Raw genomic sequence first — 14,804 nt, forward strand, 5'->3', positions numbered from 1 at the left:
GTTTGTAAATAAAAGGCAGTGACTATTTACCTAAAATTTAACAAACGTTGACTATTTAGCAATGCCAAACATTTAAATTGACTATTTTTCTAATTAATTAATTATATATATCACATTTTGGGTCAATGCTAAAACACCTCTCTTTTTAATCGAGCGTAATGAGCTTACGCTCGGTCCTCGATCAGTAATTATATTTGTGCTCTAAATCTGTGTTTAATTTATCTTCGTTTCACTATTCGTTTACATTATACGACTTTGGTCGCTATGTGTTGGGATACTTCATACTCTGTGAATTGATCGATCAATTCGATTAGTATGAATAGATGACTCATCCATCATAAATTTTTTATTTTGTTGGAGAAGCTTAATCTCACTCTCTCATTTATGAAAAAATCTTTCCTTGATCCTTTTCTTCTTCACACCGCTTTATTTTCAAATGGAAAATAAATTTCTTTAATTCTCTTTCTACCTGAGCCTTCTTTAATAATATGCTCTCTCCATACTTTTGTTAACATAAACAACATCTTCCACCGTATTTTCTTTCACTTAATATCTCCAGGTGAGTTTTTCTCAAAGTTTTTCTTTTTTTCTTCTTATATTTTGTTATGATTTGTTTCAGTATTTTGGTCTCCTAATTTCTCCATATTTGGACTATTGGCGCTAAAAAATGTCAAAAGAGAAAAACAACATCAAATATTCAAGAAGAGGACATGATGGTTAAATTTAACGACGAAAAAAAATGATATCCTCACACAATCCTAACATGCCTAGCGTCCAAGTGTGAAGTCCACCAAGTACTAAATCATAGATCATACACTGAGCTCGGCGTCAGCCAAAGTTTGACGTCCACTCGAGCCAACCATCCATTACGCACTCAAACGCCCACAACATGCATATTATCTTCTTTTTTTAATAAACGTGGACGGTACCACGGTAAGAATATTATTAAAACCCCCACTTAGTGGCGGAGGAAAACCTTGGTTACAACATAGCCCTTTGGTCGTTTAACACCTCTCGCATAGCACAAGGTGGGACAACCCCCGACCATTGTACCTCCGAGTTCACATGAATAGCAAAACGAGCCAAGTTATGGGCAACAACATTACAAGAGCGGGGAATAAAAACAATCTTAAAATCAAGAAAAGACATACTACAGACCTTTATTTCACTCAAAATCGTACCCAACTCCGTCATGGGGCAGCTCCCACTCTCTAAAGCACGAACGACCTCGAGGCAATCGGATTGGATGACCACGTTCGACAGCCCACGCTCCACGGCCATAGCCATACCGTGGAGCACGGCGGAGGCTTCCGCGAGAACGGGGGAGAAGCGGTGATGTTTACACGAGATAGCCGAGGAGATGACAAAGCCGAGGAGATGACAAAGCCTCGATGATCCCGGAGAACACAACTGGTTCCAAAGAGCCCACGCGTAGCATCAACAGCCGCATCCACGCTAATCGCGGTGGTACCCAAGGCTGGGGGGGTCCATGCCGGAGGAGTTGTAACGCCGGATTTGGTCACGGGGCAAACGTTGGCCGATCGGAAGCTGGACCATTCCACAAGATCTACCGGGGTTCAATTGGGCTTACCGACGCTCACCTGGTTTCTGTGGTTTTAAATCTCCCAAACCAATACAATAAAAAATTCGAAATTACGTACCTCGACCGTGTTCATCACATTGATGAAGATACTAGTCGCATCTAACTCCCCGATGTTCTTGACGAGCTGCCCAAAACCCGCAGCCTTCCAAACCTTCCGGACCCATCGGCATCCCCACAAAGCATGAGTTGTCGTTTCCGGTCCCTTAGCGCACAACGGGCAACGATTGTCGTCAATGATTTTCCGGTGGGCAAGCTTGGTCTTAACCGGGATCCATCCTTTGCAAACCCTCCACACAAAGAGTTTAATTTTAGGAGGCAAGGCAAGTTTCCAAAGAGATTTCCACCAAGCGGCGGTGCTCGAGGGATCCGAAGGACTAGCCACGGCCACCGTAGATATCGCAGTCCAATAACCGCTTCTCACCGTATATTTGCCGTCCTTGGAGTGATGCCACCGGATAACATCGGGGTTCCCAAGAGGGCTGGTAGGGATAGCAAGAATCGCGGACGTATCGGACTCACCAAACATAGCTCGGACCAAGGCTTCATTCCAGCTTCCATCGTAGTTCATGAGTTCCGCCACTCTCATCTCCTCCGGGACAAACGGGGTATCAATAATGGAAAAAGTAGGGGAGTTAGGGATCCACCTATCTTTGGCAACAAGGATCGACTCACCATCCCTCACCCGCCATCTCGATCCCACCTCAATAACTTTCTTCCCCCAACATAAGTTGCGCCACAAGGAGGACCCGGTCGAAGTACACGTAGCCCCAAGAAGGTCCCCATCCGGATAGTAGCTTTCACGGAGAACGCGTTCCACGAGGCAGCCAGGTCGCCGTAGGAGTCTCCATATGTTTTTCGCAACAAGAGCTTGATTTAACTTTTCAAGATCTCGGAAGCCAAGCCCACCGCCCTCTTTGTTCCTCGTTAACTCCTCCCACTTAGACCAATGAATCTTGTTGCCTTCCCCGGAGTTTCCCCACCAGAATCTCGCCACTGCTTTGTGGATGTCGTCCACAAGAGTCTTAGGTATGCGAAAACAGCTCGCGACGTAAGATGGAATGGCTTGGAGAATCGATTTGATAAGGATTTCCCGGCCGGCTTGTGAGAACCAAAGGCACTCCACGAGTTGATCTTCTTCCATACCCTTTCTCTAACATAAGCAAATATTTCACATTTCCTCCTTCCGATAAAAGATGGCAGCCCAAGGTAATGTTGGAGGCATGGGGTAGCAATCACCTCAAGACGCGCCGCAATAGAGTTTTTGGTCTCCTCGGGGACATCGCACCCAAAGCATATTTCGGATTTGCCAAAGTTGACAACTTGTCTGGAGGCCGCCGCATACACCGGAAGACAGCCCGCCACCGCCTCGCACTCCTCCAAATTAGCACGGAAAAAGAAGATACTATCATCGGCGAAGAACAAGTGAGACACCCGGAGATCTTGTCGACCAAAGCTAACTCCATTAACCACCCCATTCCTTTCCTCCTCTCGAAGGAGGCCCGAAAGCCCCTCCAAGAAAAAGAGGAAAAGAAAAGGAGAGAGAGGATCACCTTGCCGAAGCCCCCGTTGGGGGGAAACACGGCCAAGGACCCTCCCATTGATGTTAAAGGAGAAGCTCACCGAAGAAATGCAACGCATGACCAACTCCACCCACGTCTTGTCGAACCCGAGCTTAAGCATTACGGCCTCAAGAAAGGACCACTCAACACGGTCATACGCTTTAGCCATGTCTATCTTGAGAGATGCCATCATTCCATTCCCGAACCGCCCACGTCTCATAGTATGTATGCCTTCAAAGCACACCATCACGTTGTCGAAGATGTGACGGCCCCCCACGAAAGCCCCTTGATTTTCCGCAATGATCTCGCCCATAAAAGCCTTTAACCTCATCACAAGACACTTTGAAACAATTTTGTAAATAACATTACAAAGACTAATAGGTCGAAAATCGCTAACCTTCTCCGCCTTGTCCACTTTTGAAATTAAGGTCACTACCGTGTCGTTGATCTCCGCAACTCCCTTCTTGTCGTTAAGGATACCCAAGCACACCGAGGTGACTAGCTCCCCGACCACCTCCCAATTTTTTTGGAAAAAGATGGCCGGAAAGCCGTCCTTCCCCGGCGCCTTGAGCGGACCCATCGAGAAAAGGGCCATCTTCACATCATCACCATCAAAGGGTCGGAGAAGTTCTTCATTCATAGCCGCTGTGACTTTCGGAGAAATCCCCTCCAATGCCTCTTCAATAATTTTCGGGCTCGGTAACGAGGAAGTGAAGATCTCCCCAAAGTAGGAAGACACCACCTTCTCAACACCCAAATCACCTTCTCTCCATACTCCGGAAGCATCAAAGAGGCCTCTAATACTATTGCGTGTACGTCTCGCCGAGGCCTTATGGTGAAATAGAGAAGTATTTTTATCACCACATTGCATCCAAGACATCCGGCTTCGTTGTCTCCAAAATCTCTCGCTCTTCTCGAGCAACGCATCAAGTTGACGTTGTTCCCGAGTCAAGTCGCCCCGGGCAGCGCCGCCTCTCTCTTCTCCAACTATTCAAACCACCAATTTTTGCTTGGCAATACGAGTCTTCACCTCCCTTCGTCTCCCATAGCTCCATTTACCAAGGCTACGGCTACACCAGTTGAGAGAGCTAAGGAGGCTAGGCAAGGCAGCCCCCGAACCACCCCCCCCCCCCCCAAGCCTCACGAATCCGCACGGCACACTCATCTTCATCGCACCACGCCTCTTCAAAAAAGAATCTTCTAGGATGCAATGGTCTCGGAGTCTTCACACTACTAGTAGACAAGAAAAATGGTCTATGATCCGAGTTCCAATACTCAAGGTGATGAACCTTGGTATCGGGGAACATAGCCTCCCAAGTCGGGGTCGCGAGACACCGATCAAGCCTTTCTTGTATAATAGTAGGGGAAGAGCTGCGTCTCCAAGTAAATTCCGTACCAATAAAGCCGAGATCCGAGAGCTCACAATCCTCCAAAAGGTGACGGAAGGATTCAAGACAGTGGGGCTCTCGAGTCCTTCCATCACTAAGCTCTTTGTTGTGAAGCACCTCGTTGAGATCTCCTCCCACAAGCCATGGTTTGCGAGCTGCCCCCATAACTCGTCGGATAAGGTCCCAAGAATGTTTCCTTTCCGCCGCCACCGGGTTTCCGTAGAGACCCATGAAATTCCATTCCGCACCATCACTGTCTGTCACTAAACCTTCCACATGAAAGCGAGAAAAGGACATGAGGCCAAACTGCACCGGTTGGTTCCATAAGAGCATAAGACCTCCACTTCTCCCCACACTATCTACCGCAAAACAGTTATCAAACTTCAGAAATACTCGGACTCTCTCAGCCGATCTGCTCTTGAGCTTAGTTTCCGATAAAAAGATCATATCGGGCTTATGCTCAAGAGAGTGCGACTGAAGAGTCCTTTTCGTCCGGGGGTTGCCCAACCCCTAGACGTTCCAAACAAGGAGATTCATTGGGCTCGGCGGCACTCATCACCGTGGGGCGCCGCTTCGGGGAGTAGGGTGTCCACAGCCGAATCCGAATTGCCGGAAAAGTCAGCGACGAGAAATGGGGTCGGGACTGGGGAGGGAAGCTCCTGGGCCTGCCTCGAAGAGGTCACAGGAGCCACCACGCTGAGTTTTTTAGTGTCGTCGGAGTTAGATCCATCCCCGAGCCTCGCAATTTTTTTGGATTCCCTAGCCGTCTGGGTCTTTGGGCTCGTCACCAGTTTTCCGTTGACAATAGCTCCCGTCGAGCTGTCCTCCTCTCCAGCCCACGAACGACGTGCACGTTTCTTCCAAGATGCTCCCCGGCTAGCTGGGTCGTTCCATACTTGGATGGCATTTTTGCCTGGGGTATAACCACCAGGCTCTTCTTGTCCTGTCCAACTCCTTGCGTGGGTAACAGGGCCTGCATCGATCCTCCCCGCCCAGCAGTGCCAGCGCTATCAGTAGTTCCAGGGACCTCAGACTGCTCTGTGAATAATGGCACTACCACATTCTCACGCTCACTACCCAGGGATTGCGTGACCTGGATTTTCTCTCCCTCAGTCGATGAATTTTGGGAATCCTTCGGCATTGGCCTAAAGTTCTCTGCATTCTTCCTTGACTGGTGCCCCTCTTGACCCAGCCCAAACTCAAAAATCGGTTCCTTATTCAGTGGGCTTGACTGAGTTTGGCTAGAAAAACATTTGACCAAGCCCATAACTTTTGGGCCAAATGAAGACCTATTTTTAGGTTTCTTCCCACGTGTCTTGTCACCAACTCCCCCCAATTGCCGCTCACTTTCCTTGGAGCCGCTCGAGAAAGTCTGGGAAACTCCCATCTCCACTCTGGTGGTCTGATTCTCCTCGAGAATACCCATCCCAACGGGGGGCGTTGATGGCGTGACTGAGGCAGCTTCAGGAGGTTCCCGAGGCGTGGTGGGGGGTAGCACAGCGTGACTCGAGGTCGAAGGTGAGTCCACGCGCCACAAGGATTGACCCAGCCTTTCTCTGCACATCTGGCGACGGCGGTGTTTCCTGCCTCGGTTCCGGCGTAGGTGAAGGGGTTGCCTTGGTCCGGCTGGTGTTCACTCCCTATCTCGCCGAGACCGACTCCCTGTACAAACCACGCTTCTTCCTAAAACTAGGATCAGGGGCAATTCGAACAACCGGAGAGGAGAGTCGGTTGGGCGCCTGAGCACCAAGGAAGCTTCCATAGGCGAAACCGTCTGGTGGTTTCTCGGTCGGGGCATTGGGGGCCGTGCAATTCTCCCAATGGTGTCCAATAATCCCACATTTGAAGCATAGGATCGGGAGTTTCTCATATCGGACCTCACACCAGGTTTTCGTCTCCGATTTTCCGAGTTGGACTGCAATTCCCCGTCAAAGAGGTTTCGTTAAGTCCACCATCACTCTCACCCAGATGAAGTTATCGCAGATCTTGCCCCTCCGGTTCGTGTCAACCTTCAGAACTTTGCCCACTTTACTCCCTAGCAGCTCGCCCATTTTCACCGAGGTGGCCACAAGAGGTAATCCATGGAGCTGCGTCCAGAAGCCAACCGTCGTGAACTGTCCCTGCCCATCAGCGTCTGCCTCCGCAGGATCCGAGAGGCAAAACAGGGCTTTGTCAAACAGCAAAGGGCCATTATCCTTCACCCTGTCTTTGTCCTCCCTCGAGCCAAAGGAAAGCTTCAAGATCGAATTCTGCGTCTCGCATATACTCGATCCTCCTTTAACATTCCAGATGTTCCCAATCACATTTTTCAGAGCTCGTTTGTTGTAATTTTTGTCAGTTAGAAGTTTCCCCAGAAGCAGGGATTTCACCTCTTCCCGTCCATCAGCCAAGGTGTCCTCCTCCACAACGACTACCTCATCCTCTTCCTCAGTTGTCATGTTGAAGTTATTCCATTTGGTACAAAGGTCTTCCATAGCCTCACGCGAATGAACCTTCACGAAGGCAACTCTGTAGTTCAGTGTAAACTCAGAGAGACTTTGAAATCAATATTTGAAAAAAAAATTAAAAAAAATTAAAAATTAAAAATAAAAATAAAAATAAAAAATCAACATGCATAATATCTTAAAACGCGCGAGTATTCTTCACTAAATGCATTCTCAAATTCAGGTTCAATGTTGGTGTGTTTTCTAGTATTTAAGTGAATTTCCACTATAGAAAGTGTTACTTCTTTTTAAACTTTATTTCCTTCTTCATGTTATTTCACTATAACTCCCTATAAACTTTGAAGCATTTGTAACCTTGTCGTAGAATGAATCAAGGAATGACAACCATATTTGTCTACTATTTTCTCTCATTTTTTAAATGCGGACTATTAGAAGGAATGCTAGTATCTAGCCATATCATGAAACCAAGAATACTAGTCACTACTACATATATAGGTATCAGATGCGACGAAATGTCGCACCTAATGCCAAAATTTCGCACTCGAAAGTTCTTCGGGCGTGACAATGTCGCACCCAAAAGTCCGTCGCTAAAGGCTTAGGGTGCGACATGTCGCACCTAAAAGTGTCACATATTAGGTGCGACACTTTTCGGTGCGACATGTAAGTCGCACCTATTTGGCTTAGAAAATCTCAAAAATGGGGCGGCGGTGAGGGTTAAGGTTCGACAGAGGGCGAGACCGGCGAGGGCTGAGGTCCGGCGAGGAGGAAGGGCGGCGGCGGGGCTGAGGTCCGATAGAGAGAGAAAGAGAGTGAGATAGAGAGAACTAGGGCGGCGGTGGGGCTGAGGCCGGCGACAACTGGGGCTGAGGGCAAGGCTGGCAAGAGTTGAGGCCGGCGAGGGCGAGGACTGAGGTCCGGCGAGGAGGAGGGGCTGCGGTGGGGCTGAGCTCCGACAGAGAGAGAAAGAGAGTGAGATATAGAAAAAAAGAGTGAGAGAGAGAGAAAGCTTACATTGAAGCTCGGCGGCGAGCTCCGGCGGAGGAGGGACGGTGAGATCCGGCAAGGCAGTGGGACGAGAGAGAGAAAGAGAGTGAGATAGATTGAGAGGCGAGTATGAAGAAGAAGAAGAAGAAGAAAAGAAGAAGAAGATCGGTTATAAATATGACCTAAAATCCAGAGCGACATGTCGCACTTGTCGCTTGTATTAGGGTGCGACATGTCGCACATAAATGAGCATTAGGTGCGACATGTCACACCCGATAGTAAATAAACAAAATTTTCAATTCAGGACAGTGAAAATAAGAGGAGAGATTTTAAGCCCGCTTAGAATTTTTAAAACTATTAGGTGCGACATGTCGCACCCGATACCAGCGAAATTTTTGATTTTCTGGAAGGGTATCCGCGCATCAGAAAATGAAATTTGTTGTAGTGAGTGAGCTCGCACACTGTTTAATATTATGTATGGTAGAGCTTTAAATAAAGTCCAAATCATTATAAGAATACACGTTTAGGTGGGAAATACATTTTTCCCTTTCATCGTATCTCCAATAATATAAGATGAAAAAAAAAAAGATTTATGGATTCTCTGCAACTCGCCGGAAATCCAGAGTGAGAAGATAAGATCTCTTGGATAAAAAAATAAAATAAAATAAAAACAAAATAAAAAACATTACAATCTCGGAAGTTAGCGGAAGTCTTGTTTCGGTAGGCATGTGTTCGCTTTCGACAGGCTGTCGGAAGTGTCTCTTCCGCTACCAACTTCCAACGAAACGATACTGCAGGTGGAAGAAAATTAGCATTCAGAACCAGGATGGCCGTTAACTTCCGCCACTGTTGCTTAGGATGACCTGAGACCCAAACCTCAAAACTTTGAGCAGGGACGGAACCCCTAAAAAAAATGCATTTTTTTCCATTTAAAAAAATACATTTTTTAACCTTAAAAATTTACACTTTTGGCTCATTTTTTATCCTGAAAATTTACAAATTAGCTATTCTAAAACTTTTTATTTTCAAGTTAGCCCTCTCTATGAGCTTTTTTTTGGCTCCGTCGTCGCTGACTTTGAGCACATAAATTTCATCCCAACTCACTTTGCCAAGATACTGATCATTATTCTCCATTCCGATTGGGGGGGAGGGGAGGCTAATGTCAACAAAGAGAGCTCTTTAACGTAAACAATATAAAGACCTTTATTCGTGCACATATGCATGTATAAATGAAGGGAAAATAACACATTTATACCCTGTGTTTTAGTGAAATGTCGAGTTTAACCCTCGGTTTTCAAAAATGTCGAGTTCATACCCTCTGTTTAACTAAAATGACGAAATTATACCCCATGTTTAACTAAAATGACGAAATTATACCCTGAAATAGACAACAGTGTCACGAATATTCTTTTTATTGACTTTTCATTGACGTTGACTATAATATGTATATATAAACACCAATTATCTTTATTCATTCGCGCCATATACGTAATTTATTTAAAAACTAAAAAATAAACAACAGTCTCTTAATCGTGAAGAACACAGAAAGATGCAAATGGGTAAACATTGATAGTTGATAGTCATCAAAATCGCATATTCGAACAGAGAATCCAGAATTTAGAGTTACAATTCGAACACGGAATGAAGTCATTTCTTGGGAGGTATGAGTTTTATTATTTAATTTCAATTTAAGGCTATTTTTATTTCAAAATTGAGAATTTGGAAGTTAGGGCACTGATTTAGATTTGATTTGGTTTTTCTTATATAAGAGTTAATATCAATGAAAGGGAGATTTGTGACGCTGTTATTCATTTCAGGGTATAATTTCGTCATTTTAGTTAAACAGAGGGTATGAACTCGACATTTTTGAAAACCGAGGGTTAAACTCGACATTTCACTGAAACACAAGGTATAGATATGATATTTTCCCAACTCTAAATTAGTCTACTCTATAACTTATTCTCCAATCGGAAAATTAAAACTCGTCTAAAAGGCAAAATATACCATTGTGTCATCTATTTAAGGGGTTTTCTTTTTTATGAAGTGAAGTGTAGCTAAATCCCCATTTATCTACAGAACTCATGATCACCTCACTTTGAATGATTCATAACTTTTTCACCGACTGACAAGTCATAAAATGTATGTTTTTTTTTTTTTTTTTTTTTTACAAAAATGAAACTATCATGAATGCGTGGTTGCTAGTCCCAACTCCCAAGTCCAACAGCCTATGGGTGTGTAAAAGCATCAACTACTACGACAAATTTGTCTTGTCTCTTCTTTCTCGAGTTTTTTTTGCCGAGTGTACCAAACTATAAAGACAACAAGTCACAAGAGTCGATTTTTCAAGAAGAGTATACTCAACTTTCCCCGATTTTTTTCTGAAAATAAAAATAAAATTTCACACAATGTTTCAAAAACTGCTTTCCTCATTTTCTTCAACTTTTAGTCTCCATGCATTTGACTCTAATTTTCTCAACAATAAAGTGACAGTTATTTTAGTCTTAGAATTTACTGTTTCGTGTGCTAATTTAGTACACCTTTTTTTAAAATGTTAAATTTTAATCCCGTTGCTAGCATCTTCGACCGAAAATTGTGAAATATATTAATTTACACTAAAAAATAACCTTTGTTGCATAATATCGTCCCTATCTTTTCTCCAACTGAATATTTAACTTTTAAAAATAATGTCCCATAAATAACCAATAAATAACAACTTTTATGACGTTAGAACGTTATTAATAAATAACCAATAAACGGTCGTAGGAATTATCTCATGATATGAAGGTAAGATAAGAACATCTAAAGTGTAAATAAAAAAGCAAAGTCTTGTATACGAAGCCCATAAGGAGTCCAGCCCAACTAAGAACTGAGAGAGAGAGAGAGAGAGAGAGAGAGAGAGAGAGAGCACCAGTTCTAGTCACCTTAGTAGTAGTTGCTTGTAGCAGCACACCATGAAATCACTAGTGAAACATACACAACCCCCACCAAGCCATCAAAAAATTCATTTTGGGACAACTTCGATTTTTGGTCATGTGATACAGCAGAAAATGGTAAGAAATAAAAAACAGAAAAACCGGTTTCCAACTAATTTCCCTCCCTAAAACTGATTGCTGAACATCCTCTAAAAAGCTCGAGTTATAGACTAAATTCTAAAACTGACAAAAAGACTAAGAAAAACAAAATAAGAGACCAAAAACAATAACTTGTGTACAAAATGACGTACAGACTAAAAGAAGAGCCCCAAAGAAGGAAATAGAAAAAAAAACAAAAAATAAGAGACCAAAAACCCTAACTTGTGTACACAACGACATAACCCAAGAAGTAACTATTAGAGTTCATTCCGTTACAAGAAATCATACCCAACAATCCTTATTGTACAAAGAACTAAACAAGTTCGCTTTTTTTTTTTTTTTTTTTATAGTTATCCTCTGTTCCCATTGACTCCCCCCTAATTCTCAAGAGGTGAATTCACCTCCACAATTCTTTAGTCAGTTCAAAAAGCTAGTCTGCATGAAATACAACAGGCATGTCATCATTAGGGAGTTTTGATGGGCTGTCACGATGAAACAAGCCTGGTCCACACAGGCCCAACCAGAACGAGAACAGCTTCTTCTTTTTTCTTTTTTTCTTTTTTTTGTATGCACAATCTAACTCCGTGATATGTTTAAAATAAGCGGCGGAAAAGACGACGGTTTTTTACCTTAAGCAATTTCATTTCGTTCAAAAAAATATAGAACCCATTCTATTCCACTTCCACCTAATTGACATGCATTGAGGAAAAATGTTGTAGTAACTATCACAGTCCACCGCCACTTCATCCTGCTACCCTGATCGCGCCCATTTCATCGATTTTTGAGCTCTTATGCTGCAATAGTAACAGAGAATGTAGTCCAGTGGATACAAGGAAAATACTTACAATGGAGTAAGGTAAATTTCTACGACGAATAAGATATTCTTTCTGTATTACCTTACTTTTTTTGTGCTTGTGAACATCATTTATATCTTCGTCGCCATCGTGCTTCCTCTTCTGAGAACATTTAAAACATATAAATACTCATCTACGGTGTCTTTCAGTTGATTACAACTATTTACATATGTAGAAACATGCATCTATACTCATTCAAAGATAAGAAGATCTGATGTTTTTTTTAGTACAGACAATCACCCAGTTACTGACTTGTTGCCTGTGGATCATTGAACATAAATGAAGATTCTAGCTGCCCTATTAAAAAAACATGAGGTAATTTCTACTTTTAGAAAAGTTATGATATGATCAAGGAACATGAACTAGCTGGAGAGTTTATCCCAACCTTGTCATGGTGCTTCTTGCTATGATCAGAAACAGATTCATGATGCACGCTTTTTTCCTTCTTCTTATCCTTGTCCTTATCTTTACTCCGATCCTTATGACGATGTTTGTGCTTCTTATGCTCTTTATCCTTGTCTCTGTCCTTGTGCTTTTTATGTTTCCTATCCTTGTCCTTCGACTCGCCCTTTGATTTCCCGGAAATAGTTGGAGTACCCTTCTCCGACTGGCAGAGGATAACAAAATAGTAAGATTTTTCTCCAAAACAAGGCAATCTATAGCAGCTTTACACTCACTAAAGCAAATGAAGATATCAACTTTTATTTTATATTTAGTTACCAAACAGTAAATTCCAAAGTTCAATATCTTACAGCTGGAATATCAACGGGACCGGTTTCCCTAAGTTGGAAGGCCTCTTGGAGAATATCTAGGTCAAAAGGCTGTATCCGAGAAGTGGCGTCTCTTGAGTACGAAACATTCTGAATGAGCTGGTCCAATTGCATTCCTTCCCCTTTCCTGATTTCAGTGTCTCCCACCACATTGTATAGATAGTGTGTGTCTGAAATTGCCAGAGGAAGTGGTCGCCTGCAGAAAAAGTCATGGTGGGACAGCAACTTGTAGTGACTTATGAGGTCAACAGCACCGGTCAGCTCTCTTGGTCCTAAAATGTTAAATCCCAACAAACACGCTCTTTAGAGTACTAGAATCATGCAAAATAAGCTAAAGACACATACAAACAACCAGAATGAGATACATATTTTGAAACAGCATAGTGCACCAAGGGTAAATTGGAACGCAAATATCAGGAGAACTGTAAAGCCATCATATACCACAGAAATTCACCTCTTCCAAACTTCTTGGCTTCAGGGTCCATGGGTCAATATCTCCTTGAATTGCGTGTCGTTATCAACTGCAGTTTTAATTGCAAAAAAAAAAAAAAAGTTTTTGGCAACCATCAATCTTCCATAGAATTGAAATTTTTAAACTGGACATTTTAAGCAATGTTGCCTACTCTCTATTTTTTCCTTCTTAATGCCAGAGGGAATGAAATACTCCGTGGCTGAAGTAATTCAAGTTAAAAAACTAAAACAACAGTGCGATGATCATGATATTCCCACGGATCAAACTCTGTATTGGCAAGTCTTAAAATTTAAGCACTACATTAATAAACTTGACCCTTTGAAAAAAAATGTATGGTTGTTGCGATGTAATAGACTTGTTCCATGCCGTACATACGGGAAGGGACGTCTTGCAACTTTAAGACTTAAGTGCAAGACCCTTAAAGAAATATTTGTCTCTTTCAGCAAAGATATTCACAAAGTACTGTACATGTTATAAGGTCATCAATCTTATCTTCCAAACTTCACACAGCATGGTTAAAGGCTGGCTAATTCCCCAGAACCAGAACCATTCAGACACAGCATAATTACACATCATCAAAATATAAGATCTGTTAAAATCAGCTCTCTTTTCTCTCTCTCTCTCTCTCTCTCTCTCTCTCTCTCTCTCTCTCTCTCTCGCTAACTGATATGAAATTTAAACATGCTTCCACTGGTCGGAAAACTAACTATTAAGCATTCCCACCATTTCTAGTCCCAAATTAACTATAACTATAACTTTTTTTTTCAGGAACTACGACTAGAACTTAAGCAAGCGTTATCCGTTAAACCTTTTTCTACACTCTAGAAAAGATTAATTTCAAATGCGGAAGATTAACCACCTCTATAATCCACCTAGCGAACTCTCTCCTGTAATTTCTTAGCACTCTAATAAAGACCAATTTTTTAAAATTTATTCTGCGTCCACAGACTAGAGAGTCGTGGAATTTATATTTCTCCGACGGAACCAAATAGCTCCGAGAACTTTCTATATAAAACTGGTCGTCGTCACTCTCACATACCATACAAATTTCTCGATGACTTGGAAACCTAATAGAACGATAAACCAAATCTCGTAGTTGTTGCATTAACAGAATACGATAGGACCTCAGCAGAATTGGAATCAAGAAGCTCTTATATATACATAAATATATATATATATAGAGAGAGAGAGAGAGAGAGAGCGCGCGAATTTGAAACACACCTTTGACATGGATCCCAAATTTCGATTCCTATACTGTTCCAGATCACCCAAAGCTTCGTGTTCCTCTTCTCCAGCCAAAACTAGTCTCTCGCAACTCAACAAACCAACCAAGAAAACCACTAAGCTCGATGGACCGAAATACGAATGACCCCCGAGAAATGAAAACCCTCGGCCGATACAATTCGACGAGGCGAGACCAGGATCACCAGCGCCGGTAATTTTCCGGCAACCGCGAATCGTCGGAATTGGAGGAGCAGAGAGAATTCGAGGACGGAATCGAGATCGAAGGAGTCTCTACAGAGCTTGCAGAGAGGGATTCGGGGTGAGAATACGAAGAACTAGGGTTTGGACATTGGAGAGAAGGGGTTTCAGTTTTCTCAGCTCCTGGTCTCTCTTTCTCTCTCTCTCTGGGTTTTATTTATTTATTTAATACATCTA

At 43.0% G+C, this 14,804-nt stretch overlaps 2 protein-coding genes across 5 annotated transcripts; both read right to left on the reverse strand.

Moving 5' to 3' along the window:
- Positions 1 to 981: 981 nt before the first annotated feature.
- Positions 982 to 4,997, reverse strand: LOC149389343 (uncharacterized). Its single transcript, XM_089622609.1, has 4 exons — positions 4,307 to 4,997; positions 2,840 to 4,149; positions 1,662 to 2,753; positions 982 to 1,410 (listed from the first exon to the last, which is right to left on the reverse strand). Exons 1-4 carry the CDS (start codon positions 4,995 to 4,997, stop codon positions 982 to 984), a joined length of 3,522 nt encoding a protein of 1,173 aa, XP_089478735.1.
- Positions 4,998 to 11,165: 6,168 nt separating this feature from the next.
- LOC149389344 (mediator of RNA polymerase II transcription subunit 19a-like) lies at positions 11,166 to 14,804 on the reverse strand. Of its 4 annotated transcripts, none has more exons than XR_016300711.1 (7): positions 14,367 to 14,804; positions 13,128 to 13,194; positions 12,656 to 12,945; positions 12,289 to 12,510; positions 11,951 to 12,005; positions 11,679 to 11,843; positions 11,166 to 11,484 (listed from the first exon to the last, which is right to left on the reverse strand). XR_016300711.1 is itself a non-coding variant. In XM_089623356.1 (6 exons), the coding sequence occupies exons 2-6, from the start codon at positions 13,156 to 13,158 to the stop codon at positions 11,839 to 11,841; spliced, it is 603 nt and encodes a 200-aa protein (XP_089479482.1). In that variant the 5' UTR covers positions 13,159 to 13,194; positions 14,367 to 14,804; the 3' UTR covers positions 11,166 to 11,838. The 4 variants fall into 4 exon arrangements, 2 of the variants coding, with proteins under 2 accessions (XP_089479482.1, XP_089479481.1); XR_016300710.1 differs by having other exon boundaries at positions 11,946 to 12,005; XM_089623356.1 differs by having other exon boundaries at positions 11,166 to 11,843.

This window comes from Urtica dioica, chromosome 8 (genome assembly GCF_054948205.1).
Source record: "Urtica dioica subsp. dioica isolate 48M chromosome 8, U.dioica_male_clone48M_v1_H2, whole genome shotgun sequence".
Taxonomy (NCBI): Eukaryota; Viridiplantae; Streptophyta; class Magnoliopsida; order Rosales; family Urticaceae; genus Urtica; species Urtica dioica.

Bases quoted from the DNA above. Each gene is read 5' to 3' on its own strand.
- LOC149389344 (XM_089623355.1), bottom strand. From the start codon at position 13,158: ATGGACCCTGAAGCCAAGAAGTTTGGAAGAG. The intron at 12,006-12,288 runs GTTGGGATAAAC...AAATGTTCTCAG, and splicing joins GCAAGAAGCACCATGACAAG to AAGAGGAAGCACGATGGCGA. The intron at 11,844-11,945 runs GTAATACAGAAA...TTACTATTGCAG, and splicing joins ACAAGCACAAAAAAAGTAAG to CATAAGAGCTCAAAAATCGA.
- LOC149389343 (XM_089622609.1), bottom strand. From the start codon at position 4,997: ATGATCTTTTTATCGGAAACTAAGCTCAAGAGCAGATCGGCTGAGAGA. The intron at 4,150-4,306 runs GTGAGGCTTGGG...TGGTTTGAATAG, and splicing joins TGAGTGTGCCGTGCGGATTC to TTGGAGAAGAGAGAGGCGGC. The intron at 1,411-1,661 runs GTACGTAATTTC...CTTTGGAACCAG, and splicing joins ATGTGATGAACACGGTCGAG to TTGTGTTCTCCGGGATCATC.